Source organism: Cervus canadensis, chromosome 20, assembly GCF_019320065.1.
Source record: "Cervus canadensis isolate Bull #8, Minnesota chromosome 20, ASM1932006v1, whole genome shotgun sequence".
NCBI classification, from domain to species: domain Eukaryota; kingdom Metazoa; phylum Chordata; class Mammalia; order Artiodactyla; family Cervidae; genus Cervus; species Cervus canadensis.
Genome location: NC_057405.1, coordinates 55,851,073 through 55,876,541, shown reverse-complemented (window position 1 = coordinate 55,876,541; position 25,469 = coordinate 55,851,073). Strand labels below are relative to the sequence as shown.

At 38.0% G+C, this 25,469-nt stretch overlaps 1 protein-coding gene across 5 annotated transcripts in view; it reads left to right on the top strand.

The window, feature by feature from the left end:
* PDSS2 (decaprenyl diphosphate synthase subunit 2) overlaps positions 1-25,469 on the top strand; it is a 273,431-nt gene that overhangs the window by 189,468 nt on the left and 58,494 nt on the right. For all 5 annotated transcript variants that reach the window (XM_043439220.1, XM_043439217.1, XM_043439216.1 and 2 more), the window contains 2 exons: positions 20,042-20,215; positions 21,215-21,346. In XM_043439220.1, the coding sequence (XP_043295155.1) occupies positions 20,042-20,215; positions 21,215-21,346 (306 nt within the window). The remainder of the gene's footprint in view (positions 1-20,041; positions 20,216-21,214; positions 21,347-25,469) is intronic.

Genomic DNA, 25,469 nt, shown 5'->3' with positions numbered 1-25,469 from the left:
GTTGGGAAATCTGTTGTGGGCCCTAGAACTTTTGCAAAAATGTGAGAACTTCTTTGGTATAATTGTTCTCCACTTTGTGGGTTGTCTGCTCTGCAGCTCTTCAGTGGGGCTAATGGCGACCTCCTCTAAGAGGACTTATGCCACATCCTCTGCCTCTCAGGTCTGCTGTAGCCAGAGCCCCTGTGTCTGCAGCAGGCCAGTACTGACCTGTGCCTTTGCAGGAGACACTCAAACACTCAAAGGCAGGTGTGGCTGAGTCCCTTGTGGGGGTCACTGCTCCTGTCCCTGGGTCGTGTGCCCTCTGAGCATCTCTGGTGGGTATGAGGTTTGTTTCCAAACACAGTTTCACCCCCCTACCGTCTTGTTGGGGCTTCATCTTTGCCCTTGCACACAGGATATCTTTTTTTGGTGGGATCCAATATTCTCCTGTTGATGCTTGTTCAGCAGCTAGTTGCGATTTTGGTGTTCTTGCAGGAGAAGATGAGCACACATTCTTTTACTCCACCATCTTGGTTAAATGCTTGGCTAAAGAACTGTATTAGGCCATTTTGAGGAAGTACTTATTAGTAAACTTCAATTGCTACTATGTCTACAACAGCTGAGTGCTACTAGAACACTCAAAACAAAGCTACCACAAAAAACACACAGGTGTTCTTGGGGATCTGATGATACATATGTGTGTGTGTTAGTCACTCAGTTGTGTCCAACTCTTTGCAACCCCATGGACTATAGCAACCCCATGGACTCCTCTGTCTGTGGAATTCTCCAGGCAAGAATACTGGAGTGGGTAGCCATTCCATTCTCCAGGAGATCTTTCCATCCCAGGGATTGAACCCAGGTCTCCTGCATTGCATGCAGATTCTTCACCATCTGAGCCACCAGGTAAGGCCTGCTTGAATTGCAGCTATATCTACAACAGTACGCTGAGTGCTACCAGAACTCTCAAAGCTACAACAAAAACACACATATGCTCTTGGGGATCTGATGATACATATAGATCAGAGAAGAAACATGTGCATGGATCCACTGGAGAGCAATTTACCCATAAGACCACACATCAAATTATATGATACAGGCTGAACATTTAGGTGAATGTACAATGTCAGGGATGAAGAGTGTTTCAGGGGAAGCTTCTTGGAGGAGCTAATTTTCTTTTATCTAGAGTCTTAGGAGGTATAGTAGAAATGAATTAAGAGAAGTTGTTGAGGTTTGTTGGGATCAGAGCATTATCTGGGAGATTGAAAATAAACATTATTTGTTTATTCATTCATTTAACATCATCTTTGAGCATCTGCCAGATGGGCAGCCATTAGCAATGTTAGTGCTCAGTGAACAAGACATCTTTGTTCTCATGGAGCATACATCTTTGTAAAACGGCCAACTATAAACAATCACATAAATAGATGAACAAGAGAAATAGCTGATACTGCACAACGTAGAACTAAAAAGAGAGACGCGATAGTTAAGGATTGAGGGAGTTACTTTAAAGTGAATGTTCATGGAAGTCCTCTCTGAGGAAATAATTTTAAACTGAGATCTGAATGACAAAAAAGCAGCTAGCTGAATTTAAAAAAACAAACAAACAAAAAACAGGGAAAAGTGTTCCAAGAAGAGGAAGCAACTTAGGAAAAGGCCTGAGAGAGGAACGAGCTTAATGTATCCAGAAAATAGAGAGTAGGCCCACTCAGCTGAAACATGGTGGATGAACAGAAGAGTGGTTGGGAGGTAAGTTTAAAGAGGCAGACAGGTTTTATGACCATATGTGTGACTCAATTATGAAGGTACTTTGAACACAGATTCAGAAGAACTGAGAAGAGAAAGTTATAATTTTGTTTTAGGTTACCTAGTTATTTTCAAGGTCTGCTCATTCAGCAAATGCATAATGAGTACCCATTATTCACTAGCAGCTGTGCTGGACATGTCAGATGCTTGTGTTTTGAAAGCTGAGATGGAGACAAAGCTATTGTCCGAGCTGGAGCAAAGGCATTTGCTAGGGATGGCTGATGGTTTTAAGAGGAATCAATGAATCATGGATGGATCCTGAACATGTGTATTGGGGAGTTTGTATTTAAAATAGTAAACAGAAGGAAAGTATCATAGGCTGTTACACAAGAGAAGATCTTTGGTAAAGATTATTGTAGCAGACTTCCCTAGTGGTCCAATGGCTCTGACTCTGCACTCCCAATGCAGTGGGCTCTGGTTGGATCCCTGGTCAGGGAACTAGATCCTACATACCACAAGAAAAAGTTCTCATCCCTCAAATAAAAAAAAAGATATGTATGCTGAATAAAATTTGAAGATCCCGGGTGCCATAATTAAGACCTGGCATAGCCACATAAATAAATTAATTAAAAAAATAAATATTAAGAAAATAAGTACAGTTTTTTATAAAAAGATTATTTAGAAGCTGTGAATAAGGCAAATTGGAAACCAAAGCAATCAGAAGCAGAGATACCATCTGGAAGAGTGTTGAAATAACACAGGTATGAAGCAAAAGACAAGATTGTTGGCAGTAGAAACAAGCATAGGGCAAGGGCCCAGGAATTCCACAGGTATCCTATCTCTCAATTTATAAAGTGATTTGCAATTTATGTCTCCTGTTTTATTATTCCCTTGCTATGTATTTTGTGGAATTGAGTTAATGTTCGCCATCTTTTAGCCTATTCTTTAAAGGTCACAGTTCTTATTTTGCTGCTAAAAACTCTCTAAACAGCATTTCCCCATAAAATGTATTGCATTGCACAAAAATATGTTTTAATAAATAATAGACAATAATTAGAAATATAGGATATTTGTACAGGAGTCTCTTTGTCTACAAAATAGAGCATTTTTAGTCTTTCATGAGAAGCCCCATGCTACCACCCAGCTGAGCCATTCCTGACCACAGACCTTCTGCAACATAATGTGTTCATTATTGTTTTAAGCCACTAAGTTTGAGATAATTTATTATGCAGCAATAGGTAACTAATATACTCATTTAGACTAGAGATCTCTTAAAGAAAATTAGAGATACCAAGGGAACATTTTGTGCAACGGGCACAACAAGGGACAGAAACGGCAAGGACCTCACAGAAGCAGAAGAGATGAAGAAGAGGTGGCAAGAATACACAGAAGAACTGTGCAAGAAAGTTCTTAATGACCTGGATAACCACAGTGGTGTGGTCACTCAACTCGAACTAGACATCTTGGAGTGTGAAGTCAAGTGGAACTTAGGAAGCATTACTACAAACAAAGCTAGTAGAGCTGATGGAGTTCCAGCTGAGCTATTTTAAATCCCAAAAGATGATGTTGTTAAAGTGCTACACTCAGTATGCCAGCAAATTTGGAAAACTCAGGAATGGCCACAGGACTGGAAAAGGTCAGTTTTCATTCCAATCTCAAAGAAGGACAATGCCAAAGAATGTTCAAACTACCGTACTATTGTGCTTATATCACATACTAGCAAGGAAGTGCTCAAAATCCTTCAAGCTAGGCTTCAACAGTACATGAACTGGGAATTTCCAGATGTACAAGCTGGATTTAGAAAAGGCAGACAAACCAGACATCAAACTGCCACCATCTGTTGGATCATAAAAAAAGCAAGAGAAAGCCATAAAAACATCTACTTCAGCTTCATTGACTGCACTAAAGCCTTTGACTGTGTGAATCACAACAAACTGGAAAATGTTTATGGGAGTACCAGACCACGTTAGCTGCCTCCTGTAAAACCTGTATGCAGGTCAAGAAGCAACAGTTAGAACTGAGCATGGAACAATGGACTGGTTCAAATTGAGAAAAGAGTACATCAAGGCTGTATATTGTCACCCTGGCTATTTAACTTCTATGCAGAGTATATATGCAGAGCAAAATGCTGGGCTAGATGACTCACAAGCTGGAATCAAGATTGCCTGGAGAAATATCAACAACCTCAGATATGCAAATGATACCACCCTAATGGCAGAAACTGAAGAGGATCTTAAGAGCCTCTTGATGAAGGTGAAAGAGGAGAGTAAAAAAGCTGGCATTGAAACAGCATTAAAAAAACTAAGATCATGGCGTCCGGTCCCATCATTTCATGGGAAATAGATAAGAAAAATGGAAACAGTGACAGACTTTTTTTCTTGGTCTCCAAAATCACTGCAGATGGTGACTGCAGCCATGAAATTAAAAGGCGCTTGCTCCTTGAAAGAAAAGCTATGACAAACCTAGACAGCACATTAAAAAGTAGAGACATTACTTTGCTGACAAAGGTCTGTAAAGTCAAAGCTTTGGTATTTTCCAGTATTAAATGTCCTGATGTGAGCATTGGACCATAAAGAAGGCTGAGCACCAAAGAATTTATACTTTCAAACTGTGGTGCTGGGGAAGAGCCTCTTGGACAGCAAGAAGATCAAACCAGTCAACCCTAAAGGAAATCAACCCTGAATATTCATTGGAAGGACTGATGCTGAAACTGAAGCTCCAGTACTTAGGTCACCTGATGCAAAGAGCCAACTATTGGAAAAGACCTTGATGCTGGGAAAGATTGAAGGCAGGATGAGTAGGCAAAAGCATCAGAGGATGAGATGGTTGGATGGCATCAGTGACTCAATGAACATGAGTTTGAGCAAACTCCAGAAGATAATGAAGAACAGGGAAGCCTGCCTTGCTGCAGTTCACAGGGTCAAAGAGTTGGACACAACTTAGTGACTGAACAACAGCATATACATCTATGTCTTTGCCATGTAATTGTGATGCATTTAGGTAGGGTGTTCTTATACTTTAACTCTGACTTGCTTTGGCCAATAGGAGGCTCTCTTGGGCCTCTGCCATTGCCATGAGAAAAACATATCCTGGCTAGACTGCTGGTCCAAGAAGAATGAGAAACATTTGGAGCAGACCAGATGTCTCCAGCCAGTCCAGAGACATGCAGTGAGAAGCAGAGTCACCAGTTTAAATTAACTGAATCCCAGCTGATCCACAGACACATGAGCAATAATAAATGATTATTGTTTGAAGCCACTGAGTCTGGGGTAGCTTTTCTAATAGTGAACTGGAGTCAGATAAGTCAGAGGAGCCATGGGAACCTGAAGGTCTAGGCTAAGCTGGTGAGTAGGCTTCTAGCCTGAGGATCGAAGCCTTACTTTCTAGGGGCTAGGACTCACTTAGTAACTGTAAAGCCAACATCCCCCTGGCTAGAAAGAGGAGAGGCTTGGTATTTGGAGTTTCAGGAAATTCATATCAAGACTGTTCATGAAACACCTATAGTGGGGTTTGTTTGTATTCTTTTCCTAAAGTTTTCCTAGCATATTCTCTTATAAAAAAAATTTGCACAATCACCACAGATAGTCATTGCAAAATCTGCACCTTCTTTTTGCCAGCGCCAACTTTCTTCAATCTGTTTTTATGTTTTCAGTTTTCTTGAGATCTTTTTCTTCTCATTAAGACCATGTCTTACAAGTCTGTGTTTGGCTTCATGAATTTTAAATCAGACTGAAGCTAGGTGTCTTGCCACTACCAAAAAGGATTTTTTTAATCCAGATTCAAAGATGACATCAAGTGTGGTCCATTTGGGCAAGCTTTTCCCAAATTTCTATCTAAGGCACTGAGGATGAAAGTCATCAATGATCATTTGTTCCCGCTGAAGTAGTTTGTTGGTCATATACTTCCTGGTTGGGACATTTACCATGTTGTTCATGACGATAATTAATCCTCAGGCAGTCAGAGAGGACTACAGTGTTTTGTATGGAGGCATTATTGTGCCATGTGCAAACAAGCACAGAATAATGATAGGAAATTCAGGGCCTTGCAGACTATTCCCATAAAAATGGGTGAAGGTGGCCTGGGGAGGTTGGTTAGAGAGAGGAAATCAGTGAGTTTGAGTACAAGGATGCTAATTATCATCAAAGTGGAATGGAATTCATATTGAAGGTTTTCTTTTGTAGATTAGAAATAGGAAAATTTTATTTATCTTTCTTTGAAGTAAGAAATATCCCAAGTATATATACACGTAAAAACTACCTTTAAAAAAAATGTATCTTAAGAGGTTTAAAAGTGAAATGGTGAGTAAAATATAAAAGTATTAAGATACTCTGGGGTATATTTCATTGGTACATTTACTCACAACCTGTCCTTCATATTGTACCCAAGGCATGTGTTAATGAGCTAATAAAACAGGCCATGTCATGTTTTATTGTTTGCTGGGCATCTGTTCAAGCTTATATCACTCACATATCCAAGACTCCGAAGATGTTGGTGGTGGTAATAATAAATACCCATAATTTTAATAACATCCTTTTTTCATAAAATAGACAGTCTTAAATCATTTGTTGCAAATAAAAATTTAAGGCTATTGAATATAGTTTAAATGTTTTTTTTTGTTATGGAATGTATCAAACATACAAAAGAGTATATATGGCAGATACATACAGTTTAAAGAATGAAAACACCTAGATGCCCATACCACATTTAAGAAATAGTGCTGTCTATATTTTTTAATCCACAAAATGTTTTTATTTAAAGGAAAAAATAGCACATGTATCATGAAGTAAGCATGTTAGAAACCAAATATAGGAGTATTAGGTTAGATAGGCTAAAGGTGAGAAAGCAGAAGTTGATATAGAGAAGAGAAAAGCTATTAGTGACTAAGAAAGCTAAGTGTATATAATGGCCTTTTTGATTAAGCAGGCCCTCAAGTTTAGAGTGGGTATGGTTGGTGAATGTTTTTATTGTTTAAATTGAATTTGTGCACCATTTAGAGGTACTCCAGGTCACTCACTGACAGCTATTGCAGCAAAACATCTTAAAAGGCAGTTTATTTGCCTGAGAGATGAAACATCACTATTAAGCTTGTAAATTGTTTAATAGAATACCATTTTGATCACAGGACAAGAACAGACCTTTTAAAAAATGAAGCTCAAGCCTTCAATTACCGTCTGTCTATATGTCAATAAGTCCCAAAGTAATCTCCATGCCAGTTCACTCCTGAGCTCTGGAGCTGAATATTTTGTTGCTTATTCAATATTTCCGTCTGGTGGCATCCCACTCGTCTCAGACTCAGTACTTATTACTAAGACCAGATATGTGATCTTTCTCCCCAAACCCAGTCCATTATCCTCTGTCTTCATGAAGGGCACCACCATTCATACAGATGTCCAAGTCGGAAACTTATGAGTCATCCTTAATACTTGTTTCCCTCACCACGTTTATCCCCATGACTACCTTACTCCATCTCCTATATCATCAGCTTAGCCAGAAATATAGCTGGGAGAGAGCAGAGAAAGCAAGTTGGTTTCCTCAGCGCCATCTTCAGCAGTGGACTATGGTAGTTAAGAACAAATAATAGAAGGCCTCAAATTCTTTATCTTTCCTCCCATCACTTCCCGTCAAATGGTATGGATCTATGACTCTTTCCCTTAAACCTCAGTAGGATTGTGAGCCCCTTAATAGATAAGAGTACAGTAGAAGTGACACTACCTAAATTCTTAGTCTGTGCCAGGAAAGGGTCTCTTAAAATCCTCACTCTCTTGAAACACTCCCTCTCACCACTCCCCACCTCAGAACCTAAGCACCATGAGTGAGAGACTGTGGATAAGTGCTCCAGTCATCCATCCCAGTTGTGCCTGATTGATGTATTGATGAATAAGCCATTTTATTGGAAGTAGATCCCCGGTAGTTCAGCTGTTCTAGCCGCAGCCCTCTGGGGCTAGATTCATCCCCAGCTTTTTTAGGTATTCCCAGCTGAGACCCCAGACATCGTGAAGCAGAGTCAGATCTTCTCTGTTCTCTTCCTGAATTCCTGACCCACAGAATCTGTGATCATAGTAAAGTGGTTGTTGGTTTTTGCCACTAAATTTTGGGGTGGTTTGTTACACAGAAATAGATAACTAGACTATAGATCTTTTCAACATGCTTGTTGTTACCATGCTGAGAAGATGTTGGGAGGAACAGTATAAATACACTTTCAAAACATCACTGATTGAATCCTAAGGTTTAGAGAGAAGTTGGCTGCTCTAGTCAGCTCTGGCTGCCATACCAAAATATCATGGCCTGAGTTGACTTAAACAACAGAAATTTATTTACTAACAGTTCTGGAGATAAGTCCAAGATGGAGGTGCTAGCAATTTGGTTTCTGATGAGAACTGTCTTCCTGGTTTGCAGATGACGGCTTTTTCACTGTGTGCTCACGTGGTAGAGAGAGCCCAGCAAGCTCCCTGGTATCTCTCCTTGTAAGAACATTAATCCACACTCATGACTTCATTTAACCTTAATTACTTCCTCACCCTAAATACACTGGCAGTTAGGACTTCAACTTATGAATTTTGCAGGGACACATACATTGGTCCATAAGTAGTCAAGAACAGTACCTTGGAGGGGGTTTGGGGGAGAATGGATACATGTATATGTAAGGCTGAGTCCCTTCGCCGTTCACCTGAACCTACCACAACATTTTTAATTGGCTATACCCCAAAACAAAATTAAAAGTTTAAAATTTGAAAAAAAAATAGGCAGTTGATCCCCTCACTGGCCCACCATCGATGGCACAAGCTGCAGTCTAGCTTTACCCCATGCCTCCCCCTTTGGCATGGTCCACAATGTCATCCTCTCTGGCCTGAGCAATTCCTATAACCTCTTCCTTCACCTCCATGTTTACAATTCTCCCATCTGCTAGTCTTTCTCCATACCACCAGAGATCTCAAAATGCGAATCTGGTGCTGCGGTGCCTTCCTCTCAACCCCCAGTAACATCCCGTCACTGTGGATAAAGACTGAAATCCTGAACATGACCTAGAAGACCCTGCATAATCTGACCCGGTCTATCCCTCCAGCCTCTCCTCTTACCATTTGAACCCTCACTGTCTGCATATCAGCTCCAAGAGCCTCTCTCCTACCTCAGGCATACCATTCTCATGTACAATCCTTGCAGCCTACTATGCAACCCTTGCGTACCTCTTTACTAAATTATCCCTCATTCATCCTTCCTGTGTCAGCTCAAGTGTCACTTCCTCTCGGAAACAATTTCCGAAAGCCTCAGTCTCAGTCAGGTCCTCTTATTGCTGCTGTCATAAAAGTATGTTCATTTTCCCCATTGGAAGTGTCTCAGTTTGGAGTTACATGTTTATCTGTGTGGTTATGATTGTCTGACTTCCCTTCTAGACTATAAACTATGAATGCAAGGATGCTTTGGTTTTCTCACTGGTGTGAACACCTAAAACAGTGCCTTATATGTAGAAGATACTCAGTAAATAAAAGAATAAATGGAGGAAATACAACTGGTTAATCATTGAAATTGCTTCCCATTTTAAATGAAATGCCGCTTTTCACCTGTTAAATTCACAAGGAAAACAGTTCTACTCTGTGACAAGACAGTCTCAAACTTAGCTGGTCAAGGTACGTATCGGAAGAAACTTTCTGTAAAACAATTTGCAAAATGTTTTAAGAAATTTAAAAATGTTCAGATCTGTTGACCTAGTGATTCTAATCATAGACTCTATCTGTAGTAGCCAGCTTCCAAGATGGCCCCCAGTGAACCACACCTCCTAGTGTTCCCTGTCTCATTCCTTCTCATACTGGGCTAGGTTGCTCTGTATGACGAATAGCATACCACAGGAAAGATAGTGTCACTTCCAAGACAGGGTCCGAGCGATTCTGAAACTTCCCTTCTGGGTGTGCTCTTACTCTACTGGGTCAGAGCCGCCCTACAGAGTGGCCAGGAACTAACACCGACTGTCAACAGCCACCTGAGTGAGCTTGGGAGTGGGTTATCCAGCCCCTTTAAATGACTGCAACCCAAGCTAACAGCTTAACTGCAATCTCCTGAGAAATCCTGAGCCATAACCAGCCAGCTAAGCCATTCCTAGATTCCTGACCCTTAGAAACTCTGAGATAATAAGTGTTTGTTGTTTTAAGATGCTGTATTTGTCGGTAATTTGTTATGTGGCAATAGAATACTCCATCCTAAGGAAAATCTTCTTTAAATGTTTTAGTAGTTTGTTAATGTTGGCATATGCAGACTTTATATAGTGTAAACATTTTTCATCTTAAGGAAAGAATTAATTCATGGAAATGCTTTCAGTTGCCAAAGAATGGGAAATCCAATTAAATAGATATAAAAGTAAGGAGACACATTTTACTCTAACTGAACATGCAGAGGCAATCAGGCATCAAGGGACAGTTAACATGACCACTCCAGATATCAAGGTTTTTTCTCTCTGTTCTGCTTCCTGGTGTCCTCTTTATTATCAGGATTGTAGCAGTTTGGCTACAGTAGTCCTGAGTGTGGCTCATCAAGACAGAGCACTTTCCACAGGTGCCACTTTTGTCTGGGTCTCTTTCTAGGAGTTCTGCAGTAGACTTTCCTTATGTCTTATTGCCTAAAATTGGACCACATGCCCATTCCTAAATTAATCGTTGGCAACAGCAGTGACTGCCTGAACAAAACTGGGGTTCGTTAGTAAGGAGGGAGAGGGAAGTAGATCCTTGATGAATGATGGTCAAGCCTCTCAGTTCCCACTGGCTACCACTTTATGTCATCCCTGCTCACCTGGAGTATAACTTCACCCCTTAATGGATATCCCAGTTGTTGCCCCTCCAGTCCACACTGCCTCTGAAGCAGCCCATGTGATTGCACATGTAGTCGTATAATTTCCTGCTAAAGTCAGTCTCCTAGCACCTAAATAATAAGGTACAACCCTCTGGACCTGTTACCTACCTAACTAGTCTTGTCCTTCACCTCCTTTTCCCACTGTCTGCTTCAGCAATATGGAACTCATACTGATACCCTAAAGTCATCTCATACCTTATTTTCCTGGCTAATTCCAGGTTATTATTCAGAACCAGATTCAGCCGATAGTTCTCACACTGAAGCCTTCCTTGGTAAACCTAGTCACTCCCTTCTCTATACTGTAAGCATAGCTTTCTTTTCATAAAACAAAACTGTTTCCTATGTACTGTCTTTCTCCCTTGCTGAACTTCTACTGAAGGTCAAGGGGGAATACCTATTTCCCAAATCTATGATGCCTGGCATAGTAAGCACACACACAAAATTAATTAAACTGCATCTGCCGCACACTTACACGGTATGTCAAACACCATCATACACTGTACATCTCGAAGCAAGCCAAGTTTCCCTTTGGTGCTGTTTGTTCATCTCAAAGAATTAATCAATAAGCATTCCCTACTGCCCCTTCTGAGCAGCCCCTCTGAAGACTATCTGCTGCCCCCTAGCTGTTCAAAGCTTTCCCCATCTGAAGGATACCCCTTGCTGGAGAATTTGAGCTGTCAAGTCTTCCTTCTCCATACTAACCCTTGTTCATCAGGATCATTCCCATTCATCTCAGCAAGAACTGTCTGGTGGGGAGCACAGGAAGGGGCTGGCTATACCTAGACCAAAGAATTCCTGACATTTAAATTCCCTGACAGCCCTGCTCTCTAATGTGTGAGGAAAAGCTTAATAGCTTTGTTTATTATGTAGAAGCACTTCTTAAAACAGACTTTAGTTATACACATCACATCTTATCGATTTCTCTCCCATGATTTACATAGATACCTACTTTACTGCCTCCAGTGTGACCAGATTGTAAATCAAAGCAAATTATCCTATTAGATGATGCTGTTAAAATATTATACTTTTTCCCTCTTCCTCAAGATTCCTGAAAAAAATACTATGATATGTACTATTTCTAATCTTGTTACTTATATGCATTGGATTCTTGGATCTTTTAATTTATATTATTAAAAGACTTAATTACGGGCTTAAAATACTTTGTTGATACATCAATGAATCATGTCATTTTCTCTTATATATAAACCTACTTTTTAAACTATCGAAGATATTTTTAAGTATTTCTATTATATATTAAACAAGATAGAATCTAAGTGCTAATATAATAATGAACATGGAAGTGTCATCACATATTGTTGGCTCCCAGAAAGTAGGAGATTCTGTTTTCCATCTTGCTTCCTTCTTATCCCTAAATTTAGAGAGTCTTTATTAAAATTTTCCTTGCCTTTTTTTTTTAAAAATAAGGTTAGTAGGGACTTTCCTGTTGGTCCAGTGACTAAGACTCTGCACTCGCAGTGCAGGGGAGCCAGGTTCAATCCTTGGTCAGGAGCTAGGTCCAACGTGCTGCAACTAAGAAATCGCCTGCTGTCACTAAAACCAGTGCAGCCAAATAATTTTTTTTTTTTAATTAGGCTGATAAACATTTTGTCTCTTGTTTAGCTTCTTAAAATAGGTGAAGAAGCTAATTCAAACCAAACATTTAAGATGGTAAAATGTGACGTTAGAGAATGTGATCTCTCACCAAACCCAAATTTATGCTGCATAAATATATTTTAAAGTTAAATTATAAAGGTAACAGCTTAGTATGTGAATCTGAAGTAGGAAGTATAAAACAGGAAATATTTGCATGCTTTCTTTGAAGTACCCTTAACACTCTTCTGATAATATAGAGGGTAAAAGTTTGACTTGGCAGGTTCTGGTTGGGGCTTGGACATCTTCCTGGGTCAGTTAGCTTGCCTTTGTTCTATGACCATGGACTAGACTTTTAATCCCCAGCAGCAGCCACTTTACAAATACACTTTGATCTCATGTAAATAGGTACATACAAATGCATTACTACCATTAGGAAAGCAACTTAAAGTGCATGTCCCCCAGACAGCTCAGCAGCAGAACAGAACATTGTATCTGAGTAAAACAACCGGTCCCACTATCTAGGGAAACACCTTGCAAGCTTCAGGTTATTTTTTCCTGTGTGTTTTTGAAACTAGCCTTACTTGAGCAAAAAGTTCAGGTTACAGTGAATAAGAGACCTACATTTTTAAAATTAATATACTTCAGTCTGACAGTCATTCAGTAGGTATGTTGACATATATTATCTTTCTGAAAAAAAGAAAATCCCATCAAAAGTGAATATCAACTGTATGTATCTTCCTTCCTTCCTTCTTACATTGCACAAATGTAAGTTGATTCTGTAAGTATATCTGAATCTCATTTACTCTGACCGCATTCATTCATTTCATATCAATTCTATATATCTGATGTCTGAAGATACTAATTTGGATATGGTTATTAAACCACATCCAAAATTGTGCGTTAACTTTTCCTTTGTAATAAAGCATGCTCTCTTAATGGATACATGGCAAGCTGACAGAAAACGATGGAGGGGCTTTGTTTCATTTGTAACCAAGTTCACAATAGGTAGTAATTTAATATTCAGGGAATAAATTTTCTGATTAATTTAGAATGGAATTACTGATTTATGACATGATTAACTTACAATAGCAGATTTTAAGAGACTATACATTAATTATTTCTTGGTTATCTGAATTTCCTGAGTATTTTCAGTGACTGTGTATTATTGCATTAAAAATGTAAAAGTGATGAATAATAAAATGTCAATCACAATAAGGAAAATATAAAACTGAATCTTTTATTGGAGATCTTCCAAGAATTATTCTGAGATAGAACTCTAGCAGATAATTTATCTATTATATTAATATCCACATAGAGATAGATATATAGATGCCATATCTGGATTGTGAGTTTCTTGAGAACAGGCTATTTATTAATAAATATATTCATATTACTTTACAAAGAATCTAACTCATAATAGAAACTAAATAAATCTTATATGAATAAATGAGGATGGTATACAAGCCACAAAAAGTTAATTTCTTAAATGATAATTTGAGCATTTGAGACCAAGAAATGTAAAGTTTTATATTCATTACCCTTTTTTCTTTTTTAGCAACTTTATTGAGATATATCTTACATATCATAACATTGTTCAGTCCCTTAGTTGTGTTTGACTCTTTGGGACCCCATGGACTACAGCACACCAGGTTTCCCTATCCTTCACCATCTCCTGGAGTTTGCCCAAACTTGTGTCCATTGAGTTGGTGATGCCATCCAACCATTTAGTCTTCTGTCGTCCACTTCTCCTCCTCCCTTCAATCTTTCCCAGCATGAGGGTCTTTTCTAATGAGTTGGCTCTTTGCATCTGGTTGCCAAAGTATTGGAGCTTCAACTTCAGCCTCAGTCCTTCCAATGAATATTCAGGATTGATTTCCTTTAGGATTGACTGGTTTGATCTCCTTGCTGTCCAGAGGGCTCTCAAGAGTCTTCTGCAACACCACAGTTCAAAACATCAATTCTTCTGCACTCAACCTTCTTTATGGTCCAACTCTCAGATCCATACATGACTGCTGGAAAACCATAGCTTTGACTATACGGACTATACTGCATCTTTGACATATTTTGACTCTATGTCGGCAGAGTGATATCTCTTCTTTTTAGTATGCTGTCTAGGTTTGTCATAGCTTTTCTTTCAAGGAGCAAGCGTCTTTAAATTTCATGGCTGCAGTCACCATCTGCAGTGATTTTGGAGCCCAAGAAAAAAGTTTAACCTATTTAAAAATTACAGTTAGTAATTTTTAGTAACTTTATCAAGTGATACAATCATCACCATAAATCAGTTTTAGAAATTCTCACACACACCTCATTAGCTCCCTCATGGCCATTTACAATTCCCACCCTGGACCAGGCAACCACTAATCTCTGCTTCATAAGAATAGAATCATGCAGTATGTGGTCTCATGGATGGCTTCTCTCACTGAGCGTCGTGCTTTTGAGGTTCACCCATGGTGTAGCGGGTGTCAGCACTTCCTTCTCTTTTTTGTACAGTAGCATTCCGTTGAATAGATATATCTGCTCATTAACTTTTAAATTGTTTAAAAGAACACACAATTACTTAATGTAACAGATAAACACATTTCTGTTCATTTAACAAGCATTTGTTGAAAGTTAAATATGGCCTAAATGATTAAAAATGTGAAGGTGACTAACACTATATCCAGTCCTTAAGGAAACAAGCCAATAAGCAGGCATACAATTCATAGAGAATTAAGAACTGTTTTGAAATATGCATAACGTTATGTTAGTTTAAAGAGGAAAGTATATGTTGGGGGTATTTGCAAATGCTTCTTAAAGAAGTGATATTTGAACTGGATACGTTCTATTTACTGGGCACAGAGGCCTGAGGAGGAACAGGCCTGGAGTGTTTGAAAAACAGCACAAATGCCAGTATACTTCTGTCTGGCTTATGTTTTAAAAGGATCACCCAGGCAGCTGGATGAACATTAGACCATAACCTTGTATGTGTTTAATTTCACAAGTGTGGGGGCTTATATGAAGGATTATTCCTGAAAGTAGGACTGACAGGTCACAGGGCAAATACATTTGTAATTGTGAAAGAAATTACAAAATTTCTATCCAGTTTCCACTTCTACCAGTCATATTTGATAGGTCTGTTTCTTTACAGCCTCACCAACACTGAGTGAAGCCTTAAGGAGATGGAAAGTGTGGGTGTTTTAGATCAGAAGCCCCCAAATCAAGATGTTGTCAGGGTTGCATTGCTTCTGGAGGCTCTAGGGGAGAATCCCTTTCCTTACCCTTTCTAGTCTCCACTTTCATTTTTTGGTTTGTGGCTTCATTCTCCATTTTTGATCCTTGCTACTTCCCTTTCATGAGGGTTCTTTTGACTGCATTAGGTTCATCCAGTTATGGGATAATTCCTCCATCTCCGGGAGTTGGTGATGGACAGTGAAGCCTGGCATGCTGCCGTCCATAAGGTTGCAAAGAGCCAGAAACGAATGAGCAACTGAACCGAACTGAACTGAAGATACTGAATTTAATCAGAACTGCAGAGTCCCCTTTACCATGTAAGGTGACATTCACAGACTCCAGGGATTAGGATGTGGCTGTCTTTGTGGGGGATCATGATTAGCCAACCATAGGAAGATTTGTCATTCATCTGTGATAGGAAATGCAAATATTTGGTTGGCCAAAAAAGTTGTTCGGATTTTCCTGTTAAGATGTTATGGGAAAACCCAAATGACCTTTTTTGGCCAATCCAATACTTTTCCTTATTGTCTTTCGTCTTCAATTATTGTCTGTGGTTCTTTTGTTTTTATTTTTACCATGTGGAGTTTATCCTGATAAATTGTGTGATATGCAGGTCAGTGTTAGTGTTTTTCCCAGAAGGTTGTTCAGTTATTCCAGCACCATTTACTAAAAAGTCCAACTTTTCCCTAAAATATATTAAATTCCAGTGTGTAGTTTGATTCCTGGACTTCCTATTTTGTTTCATTGTCTGTCTGTCTAAAGGCACACATTCTTAAAAAATTACTGAGGTTTTATGATTTAATATTTGCTACCTTACTGAATTATCTTTTTGCTTTAGTAATTGTTCAGTTGGGTCTCTTGGTTTTCCCCAATATGCAGTTATATTATCTTCAAATAGTGATAAACCTTTCATTTCTAATTTTTATACATCTATCCTTTTTTCACCACTTCTATTACATTGTTAAATAGCCATGGTATTGTGTTCACCTCTGTCCTGTTCCTAATTTTAGGAAGAAAGGGTCGTATGTTTCCCTATAAAGTGTTTGCTAACTTTTGGGTGATCATGTGTGTGCATGTGTATGCACACACACACACTTGTCATATTAAAGAAATACACATCTGGAATGAGGGCATTTTTTTCCCCCTTATTAAAATAGTTCCTGGGCTTCCCTGGTGGTCCAGTGGTTAAGAATCCACCTTGCAAGGGAACCTGGTTCAATCCCTGGTCCAGGAAGATCCCACATGCCGTGGAGCAACTAAGCCCATGAGCCACTAGTACTGAGCTTGTGCTCTGGAGCCCACTCACTGCAACTACTGAAGCTCATACGCCCTAGAGCCTTTGCTCCACAAGGATGGAGAAGCCACCACAATGAGAAGCCTGCCCACAGCAATGAAAGGTAGCCCCTGCTCCCCGCAACTAGAGAAAGCCCTCGTGCAATAACGAAGACCAACCACAGCCAAAAATAAATAAATAAATAAATCTTTCAAAAAATAGTTCCTGTTTCTGTAGAAACTTCATTTATTTATTTATTTGGCTGTCCCGGGTCTTAGGTGCAGCATTTGGGATCTTTAGTTGCAGCGTGCAAATTCTTAGTGCGGCATTTGGGACCGAGTTCCCTGACCAGGGATCAGACCAGGGCCCCCTGCCTTGGGAGCACAGAGTCTTAGCCACTGGACCACCAGGGAAACCCCTAAAAGCTTCATTTTTAGATTAATTTGTGATGGATTAAGCTATCATAATTCAAGTATATAGTTCTTTTTTTCTATCCACTATTCATTGTCATGCAATAGTAAAGGCAATAAAAATGCAGCAAGCTTATGAAGTACTATTTTTCTAAAAGGATCATGAGGCATTTTCATTTTTATTATTGTACTTTTGGTTATGCAGACACTTTAATGATATAAATGTTTATGTCCCCCATAAATCTCACCAGAAATCACTTTTGATTCTGTTGACTAAGTTAAACAGTCTATAGTAGGATAGAGTACTGGGTATAAGTGGTCCAAATTAAGATAAAAGACTGTGATAAAATTCCTAGGCCTTAAAAGAGAAACTGGTTTATGCACTAAACGTTTTGTGCTTTGGTCTAACATTAACATGATGTCTGTGTTAAATGACAAAAAGAACCAGTGCTGAATCACATTATATTTCCCAGTACTGTATACTTTCTGTCCTACGTGACAGTTTTGTCACTGTAAGAGATTTTAGAAATTAAAATGAGAAATAGGATCTTAGGTGATCTTCCTGACCAAAACTGTCTTTCTTGGAATCACAATATTATGATGGTTTTTATGCTCTTGTATGTTGGATGTCGTAAGCTGTGTGCAATTTAAGGGATCCTTTCTCATTACAGGAAGGTTCTTCTTTCCTTTAACACTGTGATCTGTCCTGTGACAAATCAGTACTATACGCTGTGTAAATGGCTAATAAGTCAATTGCAAACCAACTGAACGTACAAATCTTAGTGCTGGTGCTGAAATCTCATTGTGATATCTCATTGTGATATCAAAGTTTGTTTCAAAATTTGCAACTGTCAAGTGTCAATCAAAACCCCAAAATGAAGCTTTAATGAATTCTCATGCTTTAGGTATGCTGCCTTTTTAGATTTTTTGGTTCTCTGCTATTTTTACTGTTTCATTTAAATTTTCTACACGCTGACTTCATTTATGGATTTTAAATAGGATTGCAGTATATACATTAAAAAAAATACATATCTTATTTTAGTAAGTGCTTTTTTTCCCCATCAAGAATAGAATTTTGTCAAATTCATCTTTAGTATATCTGGAGAGATAATATGGTTTTTATCTAGGCTTATTAGTATGGTATATTAACTTTGCACATTTTAAAATCCATTCTCAAATTTCTAAAATTAAATGCTGTTATTTATCTGTAATGTTTTATGAAGCAGTCTATGCACTGTTTCTCCCTGTGTGGCTTTTTTGATTATTACACAATAGTAGGTTGCGTATTTGTAACTGTTGCTATAAATGGAGCTCTCGTTTTGTTTAAAAGCATATAAAATTGAGAATTTGATCTGATCAATGGATTGAAGATTCGCTTCAGCATGGTGAAAGAGGTGGGGCTAAATCTGAGGTCATTTTTTAATGACCTCTCTAAGTTTTCTTACTGTTTTTTATTTTGTCACCACATAATGGTGGAAGAAGGATTGCGGTGTGGGCAGCAGGAAGTAAAGTGTTGAGGTTCATTAATCTTTTTGGATTAATGGATGCTTTCTAGTTAGTTTGAGGTTTCAAAGAAACACTGTGAAATGAGCTTTGTTCTACATATGGCTTCATCATTCTCCTCAGGGAGCTCACTGCCTAAAGTAGAGCTGTCCCCTAGGATAGCCACCAACTCCTTGTACCTGTTGAGTACTCGAAATGTCACTGGTGATATGCTATAAGTGGAAAATACACACTGATTTTGAAAACTTAGTATAAAAAAGAATATAAAATATTTTAATAGTAATTATGATTATGCATGGTTGTATATGATTATTAATATTGATTCTATGTTTTAGTAATATTTTAGATATATTACGAGATAAAATATGTCATTAAGATTAATGCCACCTGTTTCTTTTCACTTTTTTAATGTAGCTACTAGCAACTTTTTAATTGCATATGAGATATACATTATGTTTTTATTTGACATCACTGGTCTACAGTCAGTAGGTTTGTGTATGCTTACTTAAAGACACTACTGTAATTTTTGTAATGTAAAAAGATGAAATTAAACTACAATTATTTCGTCCCTTATACCTTTTTTCTTCTTATGGGAATAAACTTTGTTGAATAGTGTTATTTAATCATACTCCATTATGATAATGGTTTACCTCCTCTCTGATTTTTCTGTCTACCTGGTTATAAGAGAATGCAGTTCCTTCATTATGCCCTTGACATTTTAACATAAGTTAAAGACAATAGGATTCTTGTATCTTGGAATACTAGCACTTAATTAAGAACTGATACAAATATAGAAGAGTTAGTTTGAAGGTTTAAGTTTCTGTTAATATTTTTGCCTTATCCCATAAGTGTATATATATATAGAGAAAGAGATCTACAGATATATACTTTTTATATCATTTTTAAAATTTGCTTTGTTTGTTTTTGCCACCTGACTTGTGGAACCTTAGTTTTCTGACCAGGGATCTGTCCTGAGTCCCTAGCACTGGAAGCGCAGAGCACTAACCATTGGACTGCCGGGGAATTCCCCTAAAGTATATTTTAGTAGAAATTCCTTAGTTCAAAATAAAATTTACTTCAACATTTCTTTCATTTTTCTCAATTACCCCAAAAAAACAGTTCCCACCTCCTTAGTTCCCTTCAGGTGGAGGTGAGGGTCAACATCCTTTAGTTATGTCTTGTTGTGATAACCTGAGTGTTTTAAATAGTTCATTTCATTTTTTAAAAAAGAAATTATTGACTGTGCCGGGTCTTAGTTGTGGCTCATAGGATCCTTAGTTGCAACATGCAAACTCTTGGTTGGGGCATGTGGGATCTATTTCCCTGACCAGTGATTGAACTTTGGTCCCCTGCATTGGGAGCACAGAGTCCTAGCCACTGGATCACTAGGGATGTCCCAATAGTTCATTTCTTAACACTTGTTCTTCAAAAACTGAAACAATTAAGTTACTCCTAAAATCTTTTTAATCTTGGCTTTTGCTGCATTTTTTAGGAAAATCGTATCACAGATGATATTGGAATATCGACTTGGAAGGAGCAGACTTTTCTCTCCCATGGGGCCTTACTAGCAAAGAGCTGCCAAGCTGCGATGGAATTAGCAAAGCATGATGCTGAGGTTCAGGATATGGCATTTCAGTATGGGAAGCACATGGCTATGAGTCATAAGGTATTTGCACACCCTTTGTTTTTTCAGTATTTAAATAGCTAAAATGATACACAAGAAGCCTTTTACCATTTAATAAACTGCTTTATATATCAGAAACTGTTTATTGAGTATATAAAATCTATTGTTCATGGTGATTATTATGTAATATAAACAGTATGATTAGTGAGTACTGCATAATTTTGATAGAAAGCTAGAGCTTACTTGAGCCATATTTGTGATGTTTGTCTTTTCTTACCACCTGAAAGGTTCTTGAAAGAATTGTTGCAAATTATTAAATAACATGTAATGTTGCTAGTAACAAAATGCAAGAATATTTGGGTTTTTGTTACAGTTTCCGTATAGTTCATATGTAAAACATATTGTGGAAAGTTAATGAAATTTAGAAATATATGGAGTAAAATTGAAAGCTTTAATTCCAGTAACTGAAATATAAAATGTCTTAATGGAGGGAGGTTAAAGAGAGAGGAGATATATGTATATTTGTGCCCGATTCACATTGTGCAGCAGAAACCACACACTATAAAGCAGTTATCCTCCAATTAAAAATAAATTTTTAAAAAATGTCTCAAGATTAGCTTCTATATTGTTATGTCTATGTATATGTTATTTTAAATTCCATTTAGTATGTATTTCTTAGATGCTGCTTAAATAGCTCATAAGAAGGGGGAAATATGTACAGAAATATGTACTTTATTAAATCATTGATTAGTTTATTAAGCAATTATATTTATAAAATAAATATAACTTCTAAATCCTTAGCTTAAACTTAAAAATGAAAATAAATTTAAATAAAAAAGGAATATGTTAGGGAAAAACTATTTAAAAAAATTTTTAAGATTATTGTTAATCATATGAGCTGTTGTTTTGCTTGTTACAGTACATCTAAAAACTGTTCCTTAAGCTTTGTTTTTCACTCTATAACTGGTGCTTTGTGAATATGACTGAAACATGCCAATGTACATGCATTTACTGATTTAACTCTTTGACTACTCTTTCTAGATAAATTCTGATCTCCAGCCTTTTATTAAAGAAAAGACCAGTGACTCCTCAACTTTTAATCTAAACTCAGCGCCTGTAGTCTTACACCAGGAGTTTCTTGGACGAGATTTGTGGATAAAGCAGATCGGAGAGGTAAAATGAAATTGCTCTAATTTTAGATACCAATAGTATTTAGTTAATTTTAAAACATAACTCATATTTTATGACAATCTAAGAGCAATAGTAATATAGAGCATATATCTCAGTCATATAAGAGCTTATTCATGTAACAGGTAAAACTCTTACTTTATAATATACAATTTTTGAGAGTTAAAAGTTAGTTAAAAGTTAGAGACTACAACACTGTATTTTCTTGTTATTTGAGTTTATAGAATACTGTAATACAAAACTAGTGCCTGTGGTGAATGCTAATTAACTCAGATGACTTTTTTTCCTAAAGGCTTTCAAAAATTGGGCTATGGTAATAGCACCACCCTTTAACTGACGGCAATTTCCCATCTGTAGACTCTAGCACAAGCTGCAGAATTCCAGGAGCTCCGTCTGTCAGCTCATTGGGTTATTTTAAAACAAACTTGGACCCTGAATACTCAAGTTCTGAGGCATTATCAAAGAAGAAAGAAAAAAAAAAAAGTATGGTTAAGTAGGAGGAGTTAAGGGACTTGAATTGGATATATTTTCTACTTTTTTGTGGGAGAGAGAAGGTATGGAAGATGAGAGGAAACTTTTTTGGATTTTTTTTGATCCAGAAACTCTGGATTAAAAAGTTCTTGGCCTTTTATCCAGAGCTTCATGAAATTTATTTAACTTGGTGGTTCTAATTGTTTGGGTTAATCTGAGACACAACCTGGGGAACCAGGCACAGTTGAGGTGGAGGTAGATAACATAGAGCAGAGAGAGCAGAGATACCTGCTTTTGGAAAAATAAGATTTTCCCTCTCCCCTGCCTCCTCCGTAATAGATCTCAAAATGCCAACAGCCAGCTTAAAATTCCTCATATTCACCAGGTAGAAAACGAGAGGATTCCTTTCTGGGGAAACTGTCAAACTCAGAGGAAAAGCCCTGCAGATGTGGACCTTTGGGGCTCCCTCAGTAAACATGCCGTGTCCCTGACCAGCTGCTTTAGAGTGAGGTCCAACAGTTGACAAGCCTCAGAGTGTCCAAGGGCACAGAAATATCCAACTGAAGTAGAATAGCTAATAAAGGACCCCTGGGCATTTCAGAGCAGCCTCTGCCGTGAAAGAACGAGTCAAAAGCTAACTGATTAAAAAAAAGAGAGAGACACAGACAGTGCAAGGGGAAAAAAAAATTTCAAATGTACTGTAATCAATATATTCAGTGAGGTAAGATAATAAATCCATGAACAAGTGATATGGTGGGCTTCCCTGGTGGCTCAGGGGTAAAGAATCTGGCTGCCAGTGCAGGAGACACAGGTTCAATCCCTGATCCAGGAAGATCCCACATGCCACAGAGCAGCTAAGCCAGGGGCCGCAACTACGAGCCTGTGCTCCGGAGCCTGGGAACTGCAACTGCGGGGCCCGCGTGCCACAACTACTGAAGCCCGCGTGCTCTAGAGCCTATGCTCCGCAGCTAGAGAAGCCACTGCAGCGAGAAGCCCGTGCGTGCCAACTTGAGAGTAGCCCCCACTTGCTGCAACTAGAGAAAAGCCTTCACAGCAATGAAGACCCAGCACAGCCAAAAATAAAGAAATAAATAAAATCATTTAAAATAAAAGGAACAGGTGATATGTAAAGTGGGACAATTCAAAAATAAGGAATCAGAATTATAAAGTATAAAAATATGAAAGTAGAGCTTTAAAAAAAATCAGAAGAATAGAATAAATAAATAAGAAAATCCCCAGAAAACTGACTAAAAAGACAATAGAAAAATAGAAAAGATAAGAAAATTAGAGGACCAATTGAAAGATCTTGCATCTATGATGAGTCCCAGAAAGAGAAAATTGAAAATGGAGATGAAAAAATTAACAAAGAATTAAAGAAAAGAAAAATTCTAAGAATTGAGGGACCTGAAGATGTCTCCAAATTGAAATGGTATTCTAAATTATGAATTTTAAAAGACCAGCACCAAGTACTATCATTATCAAATTGTGAAACAGTGGGGATAAAGAAGAGATCCTAATACTTCCAGAAAGAAAAAGAAATACCAATGTACAAAGGATCAAGAGTTAGTATTATCTTAGTGGTGACACTGAAAGCTTCAAAGGCAATGAAGTAATAACTTCAACATTCAAAGAGAAATTGTTTCCAACTTAGAATTTTATGCCAGTCGTACTAGCAAATGTGATATTAAATAAAGACAACTTAAAACAGCATTTCAAAAAACCTCCTAAGCATATATTTTTTTTAGGAAACTGGTTATATATTCTATCAAGGGAGTAACGAAGAAAGAAAAAGGCATGGAGTTTAGGAACTAGGGCATCAGCCATAGGTGTGAAGTGATAGGAATTCCCAGGACACCGTGAAAGGAAGAGTAATAAACAGCAAGAAAGAAGAATGCCAACAATAAGGGCACTTACTGTGTGCCACCCACTGTTCTAATGAGAAACCTGAGGCAAAGAGAGATTAACTTGAGCACAGTCACACAGCACTGGCAAGTGATGGAGCCAGTATGCAAACTCAGGCAGCCTGACTACAGGACCCATATCCTTAAATACAATGACATGCTATACTATCTCTCATCCCAGCAAGTCCTCGGCTGATGGCTCTGCATCCAAGCCAGACTGGAACAAGAGGACAGAGATCTCCAGAAGAAATATCTCTAAGGAAAACATGGAACTGATGATCTCCTAATGTGCTTGGCCATGTTGAGAATTTAGGAACTATTAATGACAGGAACATAAAAACTAAGTGTACTGGTTACTACTGTTGCCTGACACATGACCCCAAAACTTAACTGCTTAAAATAACCATTTTAGGGGACTTTCCCGGTGGTCCAGTGGTTAAGACTGTGAGCTTCCAGTGCAACGGGTGTGGGGTTGATCTCTGGTTAGGGAACTAAGATCCCACATGCTGCACGGCCTGGCCAAAAAAATATAATAATAATAATAATAACCATTTTATTATGTTCATGGATGGAATTTGGACAGTGCACAGAGGGGATGACTGCTCCCTAATGTCTGGGACCTCAGGCGGAAAGACTCAGAAGCTGGAGGTGATTCAGTGATGCTGGAGACTGGAATCATTTGGAGACTCTAGTCACATCTGGCACTTGGGCTGGGCTGTCAAGAAAATGAGGTTTTTACCAACCCAAGTACTCATACATCCCCCCGCACCCGCCAACTTAGCTTGGCTTCTCACAAAATGGCCGCCTCGGAGTAGTCAGACTACTTACTTGCCAACTCAGAACTCCAAACACAGAGCGTCCTTCCAGCAAACAGAGGCCGCATTTTCTTCTATGACCAGCCTCTGGTGTCACCTCTCGTCTTCATGGTCTCCTTTGAAAATAATCACAAGCCCACCCAGAATCAAAGGGAGGTGCCTGCATACCTTATCTATCACTGGTAACAGTTTCTATCAGTTTGGGGCCCACTTCTTTAAACAGCCGCATTAAACATGTGAAATTAAATGAGGCAGTTTTTAGCTATAGTGAAAAAATTTTAATGTATAAGAAAGGAAATGTAATCATAATACTTTACATGGCTTAGAGAGTAATATTTATATAGCATAAAAATGTGAATACCAAATACTAATTTAAACCAAAAAATACAATCACTGAGGAGAGGGTAAGGGAAAGGAATATGTTTGGTCATATAAGAAATGTAATTATTCTTGTTATCATAATAGGATCAATAGATAATGTCTAAAACTTAAAAATCAAGAAAGAACAGTGCTTGAAGATAGAAGAACTAGCCAAAGAGAGGAAAAATGAGACAGACAAGGTCTGAAGAGTGCTAGGATATTTTGTTAGAAGCCTTGCGCTATTCCAGTCTTTAATTACTATACATATGTTTGTTTTTATTTTTAAACCTTTAGTTTAAGATTTTATATACTTTGCTATAGTAATTGCACTTCTAATAATGTATCCCAGGAAAAATATCAGAGATGTGGGCAAAGATTTATATATTAAAATATGTAGTAAGATACTAATTGTAAAAGGAAGAAAATGAAAATTGATTCACTTGAAAATAGAAAAAAGTTAAATGAAGTATAGTAAAAAGAAACATTATACAACTATTGAATATTGTATTACAAGGATTGTATTTGTATGCTTTTTGACAGCTGAACCAAATATATATATAT